General features: G+C 47.4%; 1 protein-coding gene across 7 annotated transcripts in view; it reads right to left on the bottom strand.

Annotated features, from left to right (window-relative positions):
• The window catches only part of LOC146811566 (telomerase protein component 1-like), a 1,575,504-nt gene that overhangs the window by 398,323 nt on the left and 1,157,621 nt on the right, over positions 1-19,560 (bottom strand). For all 7 annotated transcript variants that reach the window (XR_014966741.1, XM_085618541.1, XM_085618539.1 and 4 more), the window contains one exon: positions 1,062-1,169. Coding sequence is in view for 6 of the 7 variants with exons in the window: in XM_085618541.1 (XP_085474667.1) it covers positions 1,062-1,169 (108 nt within the window). In the remaining variant the exon portion in view is untranslated. The remainder of the gene's footprint in view (positions 1-1,061; positions 1,170-19,560) is intronic.

A 19,560-nucleotide genomic window follows, 5' to 3' on the forward strand; every position in this document is an offset into this window, starting at 1 on the left:
GATTCCAGTAACTAGTGGGTTGCAGAAACTGCAATATCTTTCCAAAGTGGCGCCCCTTATTCAGGTACCTTAGAGAGTACGCTTATCAAGTGAATCCTGCTATCTTGCTCCAACCGCGACCCGGAACAAAAACACTAGATACTGGAATCTGATTACGGAAAGTGTTTGAGTTACTTAAGATTATAATGAACAACACTACATAGTAGTACAGGGTTTTCATTTGATGATGGACGCCATAATCAAATATCAGCCGGGGCGGATGTAGAACCGGCAGAGAGGAGTCTGCCATTGAACTTGCTAGCCTGACAGCCCTGAAGAAGTCAAAGGGTACTTACCTATGACGAAAAACGTGTTGACTGGGTAGTTTCGATTAAAGAACAAGAGAACATTAACGACTTGGATTACTCTCATTGTGTTATATATCTTGCCCATTGAATAAGTACTAAATGTACTGAATATTTTACTGCAATTAGAAATGAAAGGAGTGTGCATAGGTTTTGCTTTACATTCTGCATTTGTTGTTTTGTTGAAATGGACTTTTCTACACTCAGATCTACTTTCTGTTCTACTTGTATACACTCAAGTACACCCAGCAAAGGACTTTGGCTTTTGGCTGGGTGACCCTATATTTACATAGTCGCCCCCGCACCACTTTCTGTACTGTTCCAGTTTACAAATCTTTCTACTACATTAATCCACCAGAATGGTTACATACACCACCCTGCTTTCTGAAGACTTAGCTTCCAAAATTAGAACCTAACACTAACTGGCCATGTCAATGTCTGAGAAAAGCCAAAAGGAATTGATTTTTCAGAATGCCAGAGCTCAGCAAAAGGAGCATGATCACTGTCACCATTTCACACAAAGAAGGAAGTGGGGTTATACAGAACAGTATCTCGGATTGGCGTTGTTCACGTGTCCCATTGTTCTTCTCAACCTAGTTAAGTGATTTGACTCTTCTCAGCTTTAATTGTCTTAGGACAATGGAGTCCATGGAAGGAGAATGGTAAGGCTGTGCTCCCCCAACACCCTTTACCAATGCGGATTCAAAACCTTCTCACCATTGCAAGAACAGTGCTCACTGCACTTTGATGTCCAAGGAACTCACACAACAGCTGCCCAGATTTTGGGTCCCACAAGCACAAAGTGCAATCATTGGAGCACGAGAGCTGTGAACAAGAGAGAGAGGTTGGTGAGCAGGAGAGGTGCACAGAGCAAACCAGCAACTGCAACACATTTGTAACCAAAAAACTGCACAACCCACATACTGGAAAGCATACTTCACACATCAGAGAACACCACATACATCAGACGACACTTTAAAACACACTCAAAGCACACCTCACACACCATAAACAGAACACATACGCTACAACAATACAGCGCTAACCACATACTGCAAACCACACCACATATAGCTAAACCTACACTCATAAAAACACGCCCATCTAGCTTATTAAAAGCATCCATGCACAATATACAGCACCCCCACATTCTACACCCCCTCAACCTATACAGCATGCCCCAAGAACCACGTACAGCCCACCGTCCGAATACGATCCACAAACATCAAACGTAAGTTGTAATGATTGGACCTGGCAAGCTGCAAACTAAAGGAGGGCTGCTAAGCAGTGAAAATACACAAGGCATACCAAATGTAAATATGCAACCTGGACAGACCACTACCACAACACACGTTATGCAAGCAAATTAGTGAGTAGAGCGCACATGTACAAAAATAAAAACCCTCAATCAGACCCACGGAGAGCATGCCACACAACAACAGGGTTTCCAGATCACTCCATGTTGGGAGGGCACACAGTTTTCACTTATGGGCATTCATGTGATAATGTATTCTTTCTGGAAACTGTACTTTTGGTTCATGACAATTAAAGTAACAATGAGAAAACACTGATTGGAAAAAAAAGACTATGACTGAAAATATTGTGTTGTACAGGGAACTCTACACTCCTTACACATACCCTAAACAACACACCCACACAGTCACAACTTCAATCAGTCATTTAATGTAGAAAAATGTAAACAGATAGTGAAATTGTGTTTTAATGCCTGGGCACACCCAAAATACATTACATAATGTCAAAGAAAGGAACATTCATTAGAAGGAAAACACAAAGGGATTAAGTAAAACACCACCATTCAGAAAAAATCGACTGCCAGCGATGGAGAGCAAGTCAAACTTAAATATAGTCCTACTTCTATCTGTCAGCCTTTTGGTGAATTACAAGCTGACAATACAATAAATATTGAAACAAACATTTTGCTGTGCTAAGATCTTTCCAGCTTTCAAGAACAAGCAGAGTTGTAAAAAAAATAAAAAATAAAGCAATTTTTTACCACCAGTTTTTTAACTTGTAGTTCATTTTTCCGGTTTCAATCTACTTGCAGTTTGTGGTGGGCACAGGTGTGAAACCAATGGTTGAACCCTAAAAGTTAGGCTTTTCTGAAAACTAGAAAACTCTCTGAATTAAGGAAGGGATAATTTGTGTAGCTTGCTCATTATCTTTTAAAAGAAACTAATCGTTAAAATAAAATCTGAACGTAAGTAGGTAAAATAGTAATTGGTGAAACTGCATTTTTTTGCGTCAGTGGCCTATTATCAAAAGTAATATACCGCTACAGCCATCAGATCCTTCTAGTGACAGGGATATATAGTGTTTGTTGGTTGTGAAAAAGAAAAAGTTACTTAACTTCAGTAACTTTCTTTCTTGTGGATACTCTGTCTACCTGCAGATTTCTCATCTTTTGAATTGATCATTTGCTCGACAGGCTCTGGAAACTTTTCCACAGGATTTGCACTGAAAAGGTGGTCTCATTATCTCACAAGAGCAATGAAGCGCCCACCTCGGTGTGACAGTGTTAGTTTCCTATCCATTTTTTCCATGCCAATGAGGTGAAAGGTTGAGGATCACATCCTGTGAGTAGAGGTTCAGTGCAAAAACATTCTTGGAACCTTATTAACTATAGCAAATTACCACCCTTCTAGAGAGCTTTATAACTATAACATGTAACCATATTTCAAGATTGGGAGGGGAGTGGGAATCAGTGAGGAATCTGCAGGTACAGTACCTCCCACAAAGAAAGTAATGAAAATTGTCAAGCTATACCGTACTCGACGGAGGGGCTTGGATCAATGGTTATAGAAGAAATTAGACAAGGGAGTCTTGAAGGACAGAGAGGGCAAAATGGCCATCCTGGAGCACTTCTGAATCCAAGCAGTCAGTAATGCTTACAAAAAGTGTGACAAGACGCCCATGTAACCACTTTGCAGATGTCAGCCACAAGGATTGCACTAGCCAAGGCTGAGGTGAAGACTTAGCTCTGGTAGAATGGGTCCCTATGATTTCTGGAGGTTCTTTACGTGCCAAGGCATAACATCTTAATGCATAGAATAATCCACCGTGATAAGGTCCTCTTCTGGCCAACTTTGTACTTCTTGTTCCCGGATTACTCTACGAAGAACAGGTTGACAGTTTGGAAATCCATAGCATGGGGGATTTTAAAAAACTGACCCGCAACATTTTGGTTTGGCATGTGCTTCTGTCCTGCCTTCTTGGTGGGATGTGGAAGTGGACAGAAAGAAGGGAGAATAATCGATTGACCCAGATGGAAAGGTGTTACAACCTTGAGAAGTAAAGCTTTTCTGGTTTGAAAAACCAACTTTTCATGTCAAAAGGTGATAAGAGGCTGGCAAACGCTCAGTGCCTGTAGCTCACTAACATTACTTGGCATAGTAATGGCAACAATAAATACAGTTTTAATAGTCAACAGACTTAACTGACAACTATGAAGGTGCTCAAATGGTGACACCCTGCAGAAAATTCTAACTACATTGATGTCCCATTGGGATTAACAAAAGGGGTAGGGGGAAACATGTTGGTCAAGCCCTTGAGGAAGCGAAATGCAATGTGAGACTTAAACGAGGATGGCTGGTCCAGAAGACAGAGCAACACAGACAAGGAGGCCAAGTAACCCTTGACGGTCTACACTGCGAAGCCCTGCTGCGCAAGGAATAGCGTAAATCTCACAATGTCCAACAAATGGGCCTTCAGGGGAACCAACTTGTTACAGCCAGTTACAAACCTATAATATCTTCTGGAGTATACCTTCTTGGTGGAATGACTGTGAGCAAACAGAATGACTTCCATCATCTCCGCTGGCAACTTAAATGTGACTCAATTACCCCACTCAATCTCCAGGCATGAAGGAGGAAGTTCTGGAGGTTGGGATGCAAGATTTGTCCCCCTGATTGAGACAGGAGATTGAGCTGAGAGGAGACTGATCAGGGGCCCAGGGAGAGGTGTACAAGGTCTGTGTACCACACCATCCTCAGCCAATATGGGGCGACGAAGATTACTTGGGACTGGTCTTGGCGAATCATCCTAAGAGCTAAAGGGATCAAGGGCCTGGGAGGAAACATATGGTGCAGAGGAAACCTCCACTTCAACTGAAACGCTTCCGCCATGGCACTTTGCAAAGTATACTGGAGAGCACGGAACTTTGGGCAATGCATGGTGGTGTGAGTGGAGAATAAGTCCACCTGGGGAATGCCCTTCTGGGCCAAAGAGTCCTGGACCACCTCTGGATGGAGACCCCAGTCTATGGTATTCAGAGAGCCCGCCAGATGTTTCGCTACTAGTCAACCACAATAGTGAGCCCAAGACCAGAGAGACATAGCTTCCAAACAGAGACGGTGCAACCCTACTCAGCCCGCTTGTTGATACACCACATCGCAGTCATATTGTCTGTCAAGATCTGGACAGACTGTGATGGGAACGTAGGAATGCCTTGCCTGCAAGCAAAGCACCCTCTGCTCCAATAGAATCATGTGCAGAATGAACAAGTTACTTACCTTCGGTAACGCTTTTTCTGGTGGATACAGTATCTGCCTGTGGATTCCTCACCTTGTGAATATCCCCTGCGCCAGCATTCCACGGAACTTTTCTTCCCCAGCATTCCACGTCGACGTGGGCGACGTCATAATACACCGGCGCCGCTCGCGACTCCGATCGACGTCACCGGAGCCATAAGAAGCCCACGTCGGCGTGATGACGTCAGTTCCACCCATTTTTTCCCCGTGCCTTCGAGGCGAACAGGTGGACTAACGACAGACTCAAAGTATACATAGTATACAATACACCAACACATATGCATAGCATACAAAGGAAAAGAATGCTAAATAAACAAGCATTTCCTACAATTGAACAACAAAGCATAAAAACATATCAACAAGACCTATTTCATGGTATACAAAGGTGGACAACGGGGAGGCGGGTGGGTCAGTGAGGAATCCACAGGCAGATACTGTATCCACCAGAAAAAGCGTTACCGAAGGTAAGTAACTTGTTCTTCTGATGGATACATCTGCCAGTGGATTCCTCACCTTGTGAATAGATTCCCACAGCAGTCCCCACTCCCGGAGGAGGGTGTCCACCTTCCTATACCAGAAAGTCTTGCAACACAGAGCGCGCGAAGTGGCCCTCCCTCCTCATCTCTGAGTCCAAGCAATAATGCTTGGCGAAGGTATGGAGGGAGGCCCAAGTCGCGGCTTTACAAATGTCTGCCACAGGAACACCCCGGGCCAAAGCAGATGTAGAGACTTTAGCTCTAGTTGAATGAGCTCGAATGCCCTCAGGAGGAGTCTTACCAGCCAGGGCGTAGCAGATCTTGATGGCAAGGATGATCCATCTTGACAGCGTGCGCTTGTGCACCGCCTTCCCCTTAGAACGACCAACGTAGCCAACAAAGAGCTGGTCATCAAGGCAAAAGTCCTTGGTTCTATCCAGATAAAAACTGACAGCCCTCTTTGGGTCCAAACGATGGAGTCTTTCCTCCTCTTTGGAAGGGTGAGGAGGAGGGTAGAAAACAGGGAGAGTAATGGACTGCCCCAAATGAAACGGCGTGACTACCTTTGGCAGGAAAGCAGCCCTGGTCCTGAGAACCATCCTTTCAGCATGTAAGGTAAGAAAAGGAGGTTTGGAACTAAGAGCTTGAAGCTCACTCACCCTCCTTGCCGAGGTTATGGCTGCAAGAAAAACCACCTTAAATGATAACAGCCTCAAAGGACAAGTATGAAGAGGCTCAAAAGGGGACCCCATTAGGAAGGTTAAAACAAGATTAAGGTCCCACTGAGGCATTACAAATGGAGTGGGAGGAAACATGTTTGTAAGGCCCTTGATGAACCTCAGAACAACCGGAGATTTAAATAGTGAAGGTTGATCTGGGAGGCACAGAAATGCCGATAAGGCCGAAAGGTAGCCCTTGACCGTGGCCACAGCACAGCCCTGCTGAGCCAAGGAAAGAGCAAACTGAAGCACATTGGACAGACGGGCCTTCAAAGGATCAATGGATCTCTCTCCACACCACTTTACAAACTTAGACCACCTGTAGGAGTAAACGGACTTGATGGAGTGTCGCCTGGCCGATAAAATAACGTCCACCACATCAGGTGGGAGAGAGAATGAACTCAGGTTGCCCCGTTCAATCTCCAGGCATGAAGGTGTAAGCTCTGGAGGTGGGGGTGTAGAACCTGCCCCTCCGACTGCGAGAGGAGTTCTGCCCTCAGAGGGAGACGGAGCGGAGGGCACGAGGAGAGGTGGAGAAGATCTGTGTACCACACCCTTCTTGGCCAATCCGGGGTGACCAAAATAACTTGGGCCCGGTCTTGGCGAATCTTCCTCAGAACCCGAGGAATCAAGGGTACAGGAGGAAACGCGTAAAGGAGTCGCGAGCCCCAACTCAACTGAAACGTGTCCCCCAACGCCCCCTGCATCGGAAACTGGAGACTGCAGAATGACGGGCAGTGCGCGTTCTCGAAAGTGGCAAACAGATCCACCCGAGGAGTTTCCCACATCCGAAAGACGTGACGAACCACCTCCGGATGGAGCCTCCACTCGTGGTCGGCGGAGAACTGCCGACTGAGACTGTCCGCACGAACGTTCAGCACCCCTGCCAGATGATTTGCCATCAGACAAATCCGATGGTCCTGAGCCCAAGACCATGGATGTAAGGCCTCTCTGCACAAACAAAGAGACCCTACTCCTTCCTGTTTGTTAACATACCACATCGCGGTCGTGTTGTCTGTCAGGACCTGGATCGACTGACCGCGAAGGGAAGGGAGGAAGGCCTTGAGCGCCAAACGAATCGCCCGCAATTCCAGAAGGTTGATATGAAACAACCTTTCCTCTGGAGACCAAAGACCCCTGATCTCCAGATCCCCCAGATGAGCACCCCACCCTAGGGTGGATGCATCCGTTATCACTGTGGCCACCGATGGAGGCAGATGGAAGGGCTTTCCTTGCGACAGATTGCCCTCTACGCTCCACCATGAAAGATCCGCTGCAGCTTCTCCGGAGATCCTGATCGACTCCCCGAGATCCCCGTTGTGCTGATACCACTGCCTGCGGAGGCACCACTGGAGCGCCCTCATGTGCCAGCGTGCATGATTGACCAACAGAATGCAGGAGGCAAACAGACCAAGCAGGCGAAGCACCTTCAGAACTGGAACAACCGCTCCATTGTGGAATAAAGGGACCATCTCCTGAATGTCGAGAATCCTTTGAGGAGGAGGGAATGCTCGACACACAGTAGTGTCCAGTACTGCCCCTATAAACAGGTTGCGTTGAGAGGGCACCAGGTGAGATTTGGGCACATTGATCGAAAAACCCAAGCCGAATAACAGCTGAGATGTCACCTGCAGATGATGCTGCACCATCTCTGGGGACTCTGCCTTCAGAAGCCAGTCGTCCAGGTAAGGGAAAACCGGGACACCTGACCTCCTGAGATGAGCAGCCACCACCGCCATCACCTTGGTGAAGACTCGAGGTGCGGTAGTAAGACCAAACGGGAGGACCGCAAACTGGTAGTGTTGCGACCCAACCGTAAATCGGAGATACTTCCTGTGCGACTTCAGGATTGGGACATGGAAGTACGCGTCCTGCAAGTCGAGCGACACCATCCAGTCTCCTTGCTGCAACGCTTGAAGAACCTGCGCAAGGGTCAGCATCTTGAACTTCTCCTGTTTCAGGTAAAAGTTCAAGATTCTGAGGTCCAGTATCGGACGCAATCTGCCGTCCTTCTTGGGAATCAGGAAATACCGGGAGTAGCATCCCTGACCCCTTTCCTGCTCCGGAACCACCTCTATTGCACCCTTCTGAAGCAAGGCTAGAACTTCCTTCTGCAGGAGAAGCAGGTGGTCCTCCGAACAATAACCTTGGCAAGGAGGGTAAGGGGGAGGAAACTCCCGAAAGGGAAGGGCGTACCCAGTCTCCACGAGGTTCAAAACCCAAAGGTCTGACATAACCGATTTCCAACCCCGTAGAAAGTAGGACACCCGACCCCCCACAGGACTTACATGACCCAGGATGGGGGATCTAGGGCTGCTTCCCTGAGGCCTCATTGGGAGCAGAGGAGGAGGAGGAAGAAGAAGAGGGGCTGCGACCAGAACCTCTCCGACCCCTTTGCTTCCCTCTATAGGACTTATAGAGGGGATTCTGCTGCTGCTGCTGCTGCTGCTGCTGCTGGGGCTGCCGGTAAGAGCGAAAAGACGAACGCCCAAAGCCCCTAAATTTCCGAAAGGTCGAACCCTTCGGCGGCACTTGTAGACCCAAAGATGTTGCAGTCAAACGGCTGTCCTTAAAACGCTGAAGGGCAGAGTCCGCCTTCTCCCCAAACAGCTTCTGACCATCAAATGGAAGATCAACCAGAGTAGCCTGAACATCCGTCGAGAAACCAGAGTTACGGAGCCAAGCCTGTCTCCTTACAGCAACAGACGACCCCATGATCCTTGCCACGGAGTCACAGTATCCAACCCTGACTGGATAACTTGCCTGGCAGCCGCCTGAGTGTCAGCTATAACCTCCATGAAGGATGACTTATCCCCTTCAGGCAACTTAGGGGCCAAGGACTTAATGGAATCCATAAGAGCATGCACGTAACGCCCCAGCAGGCATGTAGCATTAGTGGATTTCAACGCCATGCTTCCTGTCGAAAAGGTCTTTTTGGCCGCCTGATCAGCTTTTTTGGATTCCCTGTCAGCTGGAGACTGAGGAAAGGCTCCGGAAGCATGCTTGGAGCAAGAAGCCTGCACAACCAAACTGTCCGGGGACGGATGAGAGGATAAAAAGTCAGGGTCCCCTGGAGCAACCTTGTACCTCCTTGCCACCTGTCTACACACCGCAGGAGAAGAAAGGGGCTTCTTCCAAACCTCTAAAACCGGCTCCAATATGGCCTCATTGAAAGGTAGCAAAGGCTCCGATGTCGCAGTTGGAGAATGTAACACTTCTGTGAGTAGGTTGGACTTATACTCCACAGAAGGCAGCTGTAAATGCAGAAGCTCTGCCGCTTTCTTTATCACCACGTGATAGGGAGCCAACTCATGAGGAGGAGAAGACCTGGCAGATGCATGTTCCCACTCTGGGGTCGTATCCAGCCCACTGGCTTCCTCAATGCCCTCGAATTCGTCCGAAGAAGAATCGACCTCGCCTTCTTCCACCTCTCGATATCTTCTTTCCTCCAACACTCTCTGGGCTTCCCTCCTCGACCAGATTCGGGGAACCGACGTCGACGGCGTCGGAGGGGCCAGAGGAAACGGCGTCGACGGCACCGGACACGGCGCAGCTGGAGTCAGCCTCGGCGTCAATGGAGTCGGTCCCGACGTCGATGGAGCCAGTCTCGGCGTCGATGGAACCAGCCTCGGCGTCGATTGAGTTAATCTCGGCGTCGAAGGAGGCTCCGAAACCTGCTGGACCTTCCGAGGTCGAATAGGCTCTCCAGAAGGCACCGGAAACTGCCAAGAAGGCGCCATCGGCATAAAGGGCATGAAGGGGGCCTGAGCATACTGCTGCGGCACCCCCATCGTAAAGGCCATCGGACCCACGGGACCTGTTGGTGCTCCGGATGGGTAGGCCGCCCTATTAAAAATGCCCTACATAGCATTTAAGAAATTAGCCGAATCTGTACCTGGGGCCGGGAACTGAGGCAAAGGAACCTCTTGTGGAGCCTCCGGCACCGGCTCTGTAGAATCCTCCACTGGAGACCCAGATTCTTCAGGAACTGGACCAGACTCTTCCTGCTCCTCATGCATAGATGCATCCGACTCCACACGAACCGGAGTCGACGTCTTGGACGGAGCCGAAGACCTCGTCGGAGACTGAATCGGAGTCTGCTTCCTCGAAGGAGAACCTTCTGGTGACCTCGAAGGAGAAGGAGACAAACCTCTGCTCCGACGTCGATGAGACGACACCGACCTCGACCTCGACTTCGAGGATCGACGTCGAGAGTGTTTACTCTTCTTATGATGTTTCTTCGACCTCGACGACTTCGAAGTCGATGACTCCCTCTTCGATCTCTCCTTCTTCCTCCCTCTTTTCTCTTCACCAATCTTCTTCATAAAGAGTTTGGTCTTCCTTTCCTTGAGTGCCTTCGGGTTCATGCTTTTACAGCATCCGCACTCCTCCACATCATGCTCCGAGGAAAGGCACCATAAACAATTCTGGTGTGGATCCGTTATCGACATCAGGCCTCCACACTCCCTACAGGGCTTAAAGCCCGACTTCCTAGTCGAAGACATAGCCGAATAAACCGACAAACACGACCAAACTACAAAGTAGCACTGGAGAAAACCGTTGCGCGTCGAAGGCGCGGAAAAAAGGGAACTGACGTCATCACGCCGACGTGGGCTTCTTATGGCTCCGGTGACGTCGATCGGAGTCGCGAGCGGAGCCGGTGTATTATGACGTCGCCCACGTCGACGTGGAATGCTGGGGAAGAAAAGTTCCGTGGAATGCTGGCGCAGGGGATATTCACAAGGTGAGGAATCCACTGGCAGATGTATCCATCAGAAATGCTCGCTGGAAGACCATGGGCCTGTGATATCCAGTTACTCCAAATGAGCACCCCACACTGGATTGGAGGAATCCGTCATCAACATGGCCACAGTTAGTGGAGGTTGAAAGGACATCCCCAATGTCAGGTTTTCCTCCACTCGCCACCGGGCTAGAGCTGCTACACTGCCCCATGAGATTGTTATGGTATTCGACTCCCTGGAACCACTTGTAGGAGAGTAGGATCTGCTTCTTATGGTTACCCCCACTTTTTGCTGAGGTTTCACTGTTTTTCGACTTAGCCAGACTAAGGCCCTGCTAATCAGGACCCCAGTCTATCTGCTTTCTACTCTAAATTGATTACATGTCCTTTAGGTACACTCCAGATTGGATTCTGGGATACCCTTGTGAGTCCCTAGTATATGGTATACTATGTGCCCAGGGCATAGGTACCCCAGAGGCCTACCATGGGTTGCAGCATGTATTATGCCACCCCTGGGAAGTCTTTTAAAATGATACAACATGTCTGCTAATGCAGCCTGCGTAAGGTGGTGTATGCACCCCTTACTGAGATATAGGTTACCCATAGGTCTTCATATCACTGAACATGTAAACCTATCAGTCATCCCTTTGGCAGGCCTTAACAATACTGAAGGCAGAGTGCTTGGTTTCAATTGAGAGGGTGCACATGCATGAGCAGAGTCCCTCTGCAACTTTCGGAATCTTTATTCCGGGGTTGTTTGTGATGCAGCCAAACCATATACTCTTAAGTGCATTGTAACCTCCCGGTAAATGCTAACTTTGGAATGGCTGTATGGAAACATGCCGTGTTTGATGTCAAACACCTTGGAATCATACCTCAACACCAGTAACTGGTGTGGGAGGTATGATTCCACCCTACTAGAGGGAGAAACATGGCACCACCGGTATACCCAGTACCAGCTTAATAGAACCCTGGCATCACAAAATGGATGCTGCAGCCACAGACACGAGTCTGACCTCCTGCTGCTGGACGAAACTCCAGCAGGGGAGGACTGAAAAATAGGTTTCCTGTGACAGAGAGGTGTGACCACCTCCCAGACAGGCTTTAGTGTATTGGGGCTGGATGGCTGCACTCCAAGAGGGGTTTGAAGTCTGCACTAGGGGCACATTTGGTGTCCCTGCGCATAGCCCAGCTCAAACCAGTTGCAGGGGCTACCAGCCCCTGCTCTGGCGCGAAACTTGACAAAGGAAATGGGTGTAGCCACCCCTCTTTCCAAACCCTCCCATAGGGGGGTCCCAGAGCTTGTCCCACCCATTTCTTGGGTATAAAGTAGGAACCCCCGACTACAGAACTTTAGATTTACCTGGACGAAACTTTGATACATAATCCTGGAACTTCGACGATCTACATGGCACTAGATGACTGAAGAATCTCCCTTGGAGTAAAGGAGTTACTCCCCTGCTTGGCAGGCACCAAAGATGCAACTATCCGGTTGGCATCTCCGAAGCTCTTGAGGACTCCGAAGACTTTTGCCACACAGGAGGTGGGTTTCCAAGCGTCCCCGAGGCTGACCCGAGTTCTCAGCACGCCTGAGACCCGTAGCCCTCGTGGGGACCGTGCAACCCAAACCCCTGGACACAGTGACCATTGCAGCTGCACACGCTTCCCGGCATCCCCGAGGCTGTGCATTGGGCTACTTGTAGTCCAGACCCCGAGCAGTGATTCCACCGAAGATCACCGGCCTACACACTCCCAGTGTCCCGTGGGCTGGTTTCAAGTGTTTCCTCTTGAGGTCCCTTCGCGATCCTTTGTCCGTCGACTTGTGGGTCCCTGAGAAGGGTACTTGTACTTTCAGCTGGCTTTTCTGGTTGCTCCAGAGGTGCCCTGACTCTCCATTGCTTGGGGAGTCCCCTGGACTTCGCTGGTCCACACCAAAGCCTTTATTCTCTCACCGCGTGGGTTGCAGATGCCAAGGCTTGTTGGTTCCAATGCGATAACTGACACCCCAGCACTGGACATCCTTCATGAGACAGCTCGTCTCCTGGTCGTTGTCGTCTCTTCTTCACGCCTGAAGCACCAGGCATCGGTGGGCATTCGTCTATCGTGCCCCTGGTCACTGGCTAGTGACCCAGACTATGTCCCCACTGCTTTCAGTTTCGCCACATCTTCATTCCAGACTTGGATCCCCCCGGACACTTCTCTTCCCAGCAGCAGCACTTTTCAGCAGATCGCCATTGAAATCAACGACTATTCCCGACACCATTTGACACCTATGCACCCGGCTCCCCTGGGTGAGGAAACTCGAGTACTCCGGTGCTTCCGTAGGTGTTGGCCCTAGAACCCCCTAAGTCTAAAGGGGTTTGCTCAAAGTCCTCTCTTAAGTGTCCTTTATCTTTAAAATTCCAAACATGACTTTCCCCATAGAAGCTGACGGAGCTCGCGGCTGTGTTCTCACACTGCGCATGTCCCACGTGGGTCTCCTCTGTCACTCCCTTGGGTGGTTCCTTGGGGTCCCGGCGATTCTACAGGCTCTAGGCACTGTGTCTAGTCAAGTCGTGGTTCTTATACCACTTTCTTAATATATGGTTTGGTTCCCCCCCTGGGGCTATTGTATATTGTGCTAATTTACTGTCGTTTTTGAACTGTGATATTGTGTATCTTGGACTCTAATCTCATAAAGAGATTAGTAGTGAGTGTTTAGAAATAAATACATATATTTTATATATACCTTGTGTGGAACTCCTTTCCTTTAGTTATTTAAGAGGTTATAATCTGGTAAACCAAGCTGCTTTACACTCCTTCAAGACTTAGCCTGAAGGCTGCTCTCCATAGCTACGACTAGAATAGCTTTCAATAAAGGTTGTTTTTAAACCCATCATCAATTAGGGTCGTTTGGACTGGTGCAAGGTGCCCACTATAAATAGTGGACAGCATATACCAGGCCAACCTCTCACACCACTGACCATGAAAGTACCACTGGACAGCCCTCATGTGCCAGTGGCCATGCATGACAAAGAGGATGCAAGAAGCCAGCATAATTAGCAGGGTACAAGACCAAAAGGGTTTGAATCTGAGCCGATTCCCTAAGCAATAGAATCAAAGGCTGGATGTCCCAAATCCTATCTATCTATCTATCTATCTATCTATCTATCTATCTATCTATCTATCTATCTATATATATAGTACTGCAGGAGAATACTGGGCACACTGATCGAAGGTTTCAGGTCGAACAGCAGAGCAGCGTAGCACCAGTCATCCAAGTATGAGAATAATGGAATTCATGATTGTATGAGATGTGCCGCTAGACACCCAGTGAGTGGAGTTCAGAGTGATGTGCCTTGCGTGGAACCCACAATGTTTTCTTACTCACAATGCCCTGCAAACCTCAAACTCTACTTAAAATCACATTTTTCTCACTTTTTGGGAATAGATACCTCCGGAATCTCTGGGGATCCCCAATATTCCTACTACCCAGTCCTTCCACACTTTTGATAAAAACACTAGCCCACTTGGATGGCAAGGCTTAGCGCCCAGGACACACAAAAAAATGAAACAGCAACATGGAGGCATCAACATTTATCATCAAGAAATGACCTATTTTGGTGATTGGGGTAGCAGAGGTATTTAGGCCTGGGTTTGGCTGCCATCCGGAGAAACCTATCATAGCCAGGCATGTTTTTTAAACTAGCCAAGGGGCGTCAAGGGGATACACAATGCCCTGCAAACCTCAAAATTATGCCTAAAACCACACATTAACCTCACATCTCTGATGAAAACTTCCAGAAACTATGGAGATTCACAAAATTCCTACCACCCAGCGTTCCCACAATTATCCCACTACAACACTTGTTTGGTCTGCACTAGCACACCAACAGGTTAAAACCAGGGACCACGCGAGTCCTGCATGGTTCCAGGTTTGATCCATTCCTGTTATTATACGGAAAAGTGTGGGAACAGTGAGTGGTAGGAATTTTGTGGATCCTCTCAATTTCCATCATAGACATTCTCCAAAAATGCTTTTTCTCTAGGCTCTGATCTATGGTGCCTAATAAAACAAAAAAGTAGCTTAGGTTAATCTGCCATGAATGGTTCAACAAGAGCATTGTTAAATGGCAACCAATGCTCTCTGAGAAAAAGGTCCAGGTTGCAGAATCTTGGCTACAAAATTAGACTTAGTCTCCTAAATGGGAAGCCACAATCTCAACACTTCTGCTGCCCTCTGAACAACTAATGAAAATGAGGGACTTTTGTCAGTCAGGGATCCATAGGGTAGATCCAGGGCAGATTCAGAGGAGGTGCCTAAGCAGCGGGAATGTTGCAGGTAAAGTTACAAAACACATCTACGTAGTATGGGTGGAGTAACTGAGATGCCTCCTGTTCTTCATCATCACCTTCACCATCAACATCAACATCATGCAATGGCTTAAATCTCTGAATAACATCAGAGAATTTAATAAAAATAGTGTCCGTCCTCCAAAGTTACTGCTGACAAGGCAGAGGAGCCACAAGTGAGTCTTCCTCCACATGCAGTTGTGCCTTAGGTTTGGTGTAGTGCAATGGCTTTCAAATGTTTGAAGGTTACACTCCCTCAACCATGTAAAAGAAAATTAGGGAGGCCTCACAAAACAACAATCATACTTTCTCGAAATTATTCTATAAAACTAGCAGCACTGATCATATTTAACAAGTCAAACATTACATTTAGGTTCCGTTATACCCTTAAAACTGCAATCAAATACATGATTGCCAACATTTTAGTAGCAGTTAAGTCTCTTTAAAAATGTTAAATTATCCACAATGTGATCCTTTATAAGAAACAGGTGGGGATAACTAAGGGTTATTTGTAGCTACCCTTCACACTACTCCCAGTCAAGGTGAACAAGTTACTTACATTTGGTATGGATAGATACTCTAATTGCGGATGATTTATCTTTAGAAAAATGCCCAGGTGCCAGAATGGACATGGAAAACATTTCTCCAAGCTGTGCCCCAGCGCACTGCTAGGTGGTGCCGTGCAGCTCCGTGCTGACTCCACACCGCCTCAGAAGTGACAGGAGCAGAGACACATATAAGCACCATCCTGGAGTGCTGATGTCAGTTTCTTGTGTTTTTCCTTTCCACACTATGAGACACACAGCATGAACAACTGATGGTTACAGTGTACTGAATAGTAGCTTGGGAACTTTTTATATGCCAAAAAGAGATCATTCCACAGAATGCAGAGGTGAGAAGACAGTGAGGAATTTGCAATTAGATAGAGTATCCACCAGAAAGAGCGTTACCAAAGGATAGTAGCTTGTTCTTCTGATAGATACTTCTAACAGCAGATTTCTCACCTTAGAATAGACACCAAAGCAGTGCATCCCCAGGTGGAGGGTCTGCGGAGTGGACTCAGACCATGCAGTCTTACAGGACTGGGCGGGCGAATGTCCTTGTAGTGTTTCGAGAATGCACTAGTGCTTCGCAAATGTATGCATTAATGCGCATGTCACAGTCTGGCAGGTGTCAAAGCTAGGCATTCCTCATGCCAAGGCAATGGAAGCAGCTCTAGCCCTGATCAAGCGGGTTCTTGGACCTTTCAAAGTCTGCTTTGCGACCAGAGCATAGCAGATCTTAATGCAGAGGATTATCCACCTTGACAGGTTTTTCTTCTCGCAGCCTTCCCTTTTTTATTCTCCTGAGGAGCCCCGAAAAATCTTGATCGTCTACTCAATGGTCTTTGTTGAAATCAATATAAAATCTTAAAGCCCTTTTCAGATTCAACCGATGAAGCCTGTTCTCCTCTAAAAATGACTGAGAGGGAGCAAAGAAAGCTGAAAGAGTGATGGACTGTCCAAAGTGGAAGTCACAACATTTGGCAAGAATGCTGCTTGAGTCCTCAGCACCAACTTGTCTCCAAAAAAGGTGGTGTAGGGTGGTTAGCACTGAAAGTGCCTGATGTTCACTCACACGACCAGCTGATGCAATTGCAATGAAGGAGATGGTTTTTAAGAATCAGGCGATGCAGCAAGCAGCTGATTAGCAACATCAAGACCAGGTTATGGTCAAACTGTATCAACACAAACGGTTTAGGAGGGAACATGTGAGTAAAACGTGTAATAAATCTCAACAGATCAGGTGATTTAAAAAGGGACAATTGATCTGGTAAACCTAGAAATGTCAAAAGGGCTGACAAATAACTTTTAATAGTGCCCACTGCAAGATCTTGCTAGGGGAAAGATTAAACAAATGGAGAGACGTCCTACAGCTTTGATTGTTTGTTTGTCAGAGTTTTATATATCGCAAACTTGACACGAAGGTATCAGAGCGTTTTACATGAGCACCCATTACGTTACGGAAGGACACATTTGTTATTTTTTTAGGCGAGGGGAGATTACATGATTTGCCCAGAGTCACAGGATGTTAAGCGTCGTTGCAGAGACTCTAACCCAGTTCCCCGGATTTTATGTCAACTGCCCTAGCAGTTAAGCCACATCCTCTCCTATGTGATTGTCTTATTAATGTCACACCAGGCCACAAATTTGTCCCAGCGTTCTGCATCGATGGATTTTCCCTTTGACTTGGAGCAAGACTGGCACTAAGCTTTTTGGCGCTTTGCCGCTTGATCTTTGATGGCTTTCATATGGGCCAGACTTCGAAGTTGTTGCTATTCGTGTGACAAACCAAAGCACCAGAGGCAACCGCTTCTATTTGCGAAAGTCCCTATAAGGCTGAAACCCTGGGTACAGTTGCAGGCCTTAGAACGGATATTAGCAGACATTGGTTGTCCTTATATACAGTTTTACTCCTTGCTTCTGAAGTGAAAATGCACTGAAGCAGAGTTGCACGGCGCCAACCAATGGAGAGCAGGAATACTGGTTTAAATTTTCCAGATCCAGTCTGGTGCCTGGGGATATTCGCAAGACTAGGAATGTTGGGACAGAAACGTCCTCTGCATGATAATGAGCATGTACCCCTGCCCTGCGTGCCCAACTGTACTGTTATCTGGATACCTAATGCTGATTTTTTTTGTCATAAGCAAGCACGGATCATGTTTGCGCACCATAACGTAGGCCTGTCTAATGGACTGCGGTTTTATTGGGAGAGGCGTCCAAAGCGCGATCCTCATAGTGGTGCAATACTACTGCTTCCACCAGGAGTTAAGCAGCACAAGTGTGGGTGGCAGCATACCGTGTAGTGATTGGTAGTAGTGAACAGGTTCTTTTTAACATGTAATGTTCTTGCCTGAAAACAAACATCCAATAAGTCACACATAAAAAAATTGTGTCATGCTTCATCGTCGCAATCTCTACCCACCTAAAAGTAAGGCCTAACTATTTATGGCGGTGCGAGTCATTGCTCTCACATTAAGGCCTCACAACTTCTTTGAACCTTACCTAATGTACCCATTAATAAAGACAAATAGCCGGGATACATTAAGGTATTTTTAATTCACTGACCTGGATCCCTCCACTGTCCATCTAAGAACTCCCTCCTGCGGAGGCTGAGTCCGCCCTGGAGGTTCTGTCCTTCCAGGGTGGGGAGAGGTTGCCGATGATGAAGCATGACACAATATTATGTGTGAGGCTTCCTCTTCCATAAGGATGACCTTCCCTCCCTTAAGCACTCATACAGTGTTTCTGTGACTGTACAAGTGTGACTTATTGGATGTTTGTTTTCAAGCAAGCACATTGCGTTTTCTACATGTAACTGCCGTATTTCTAGTGGTAACAGACTCTTTCTAGGAGAGCTGCTTACCTCCTCCTTTCTTCGGAGTGTTGTCTCTTTTTAACAGTGTCACTGGAGTAAGTCCTATGGGCGCACTCACCTTTTTAAAGTTCTGCTGCCAGGTGCTTAACTCAACCCTTGGCCTACATCATTTAGATTTAGAGTGCTGCATAGTGAAAGAGTGGTGATTCTGCGTTGGATATATGTGTGTCTGGGAAGGGTACAGTACAGGGATAGAGCAGTGCTGTGCAGTACATGCATGGTGGGTGCATGTACTGGGTATATGTACACCTGTGAGGGATACATTACGAGAGATTTAATGCTGTGCAGTGGAAGCATGTGTTGGGTGTATGTGTGCGTGCAAGAAATACAATGTATGATGGGTGAAGTGTTGTGCAGCGCGCATGGTGAGTGTGTGTGCTGGCAATATGTGTGTGTTCGCAAATAGCACACCATGACAATGCAAAAAGGCTACAGTACTAAGCAGTGCACACAGAATGGATGTGTGGGCTGAATTTGTGTGTGCCTGGGGTAGCACAATACATAGAGGTGACAGTACTGGACAATGTGTGTGCTGTGTATGTACAGTGAGTGCAAGTGTGCCTGCAATGGTACATTACATGGAGGCCCTGGGTTCCATTTTGGGAAGTCCAGGCCAGTCAGGTGAAGACTAAGGATTAGAGGAATTCCCCCCAGACAGATTTGTGTATCGCTGCATTTCTGCGAGCTTGGTGGGACACAGTGGAGGAAGGGAGAGAGTTAATACACCTGTAAACAACAGAGTGGTCTTTGATTCGGTGATCACAAGGAAAAGGCCTGGACACATCTCAGGAAGGAAATGGGGCTGATAAGGAAATCATAAAGGATAGGGCTAGGAGCTCAGGATCAACCTTTAAATGCATACATCACTGTGGCTACATCCAGATGTGAACTTTAGTCACTCCCATGGCCTGTGTTGTGGGACTAAAGCAAAAAGAACAAATGATGGAGGAAAGCCTCACAAAGCAAGCATTCACCCCAATTCAC

The sequence above is a fragment of the Triturus cristatus genome, chromosome 7 (assembly GCF_964204655.1).
Source record: "Triturus cristatus chromosome 7, aTriCri1.1, whole genome shotgun sequence".
NCBI classification, from domain to species: Eukaryota; Metazoa; Chordata; class Amphibia; order Caudata; family Salamandridae; genus Triturus; species Triturus cristatus.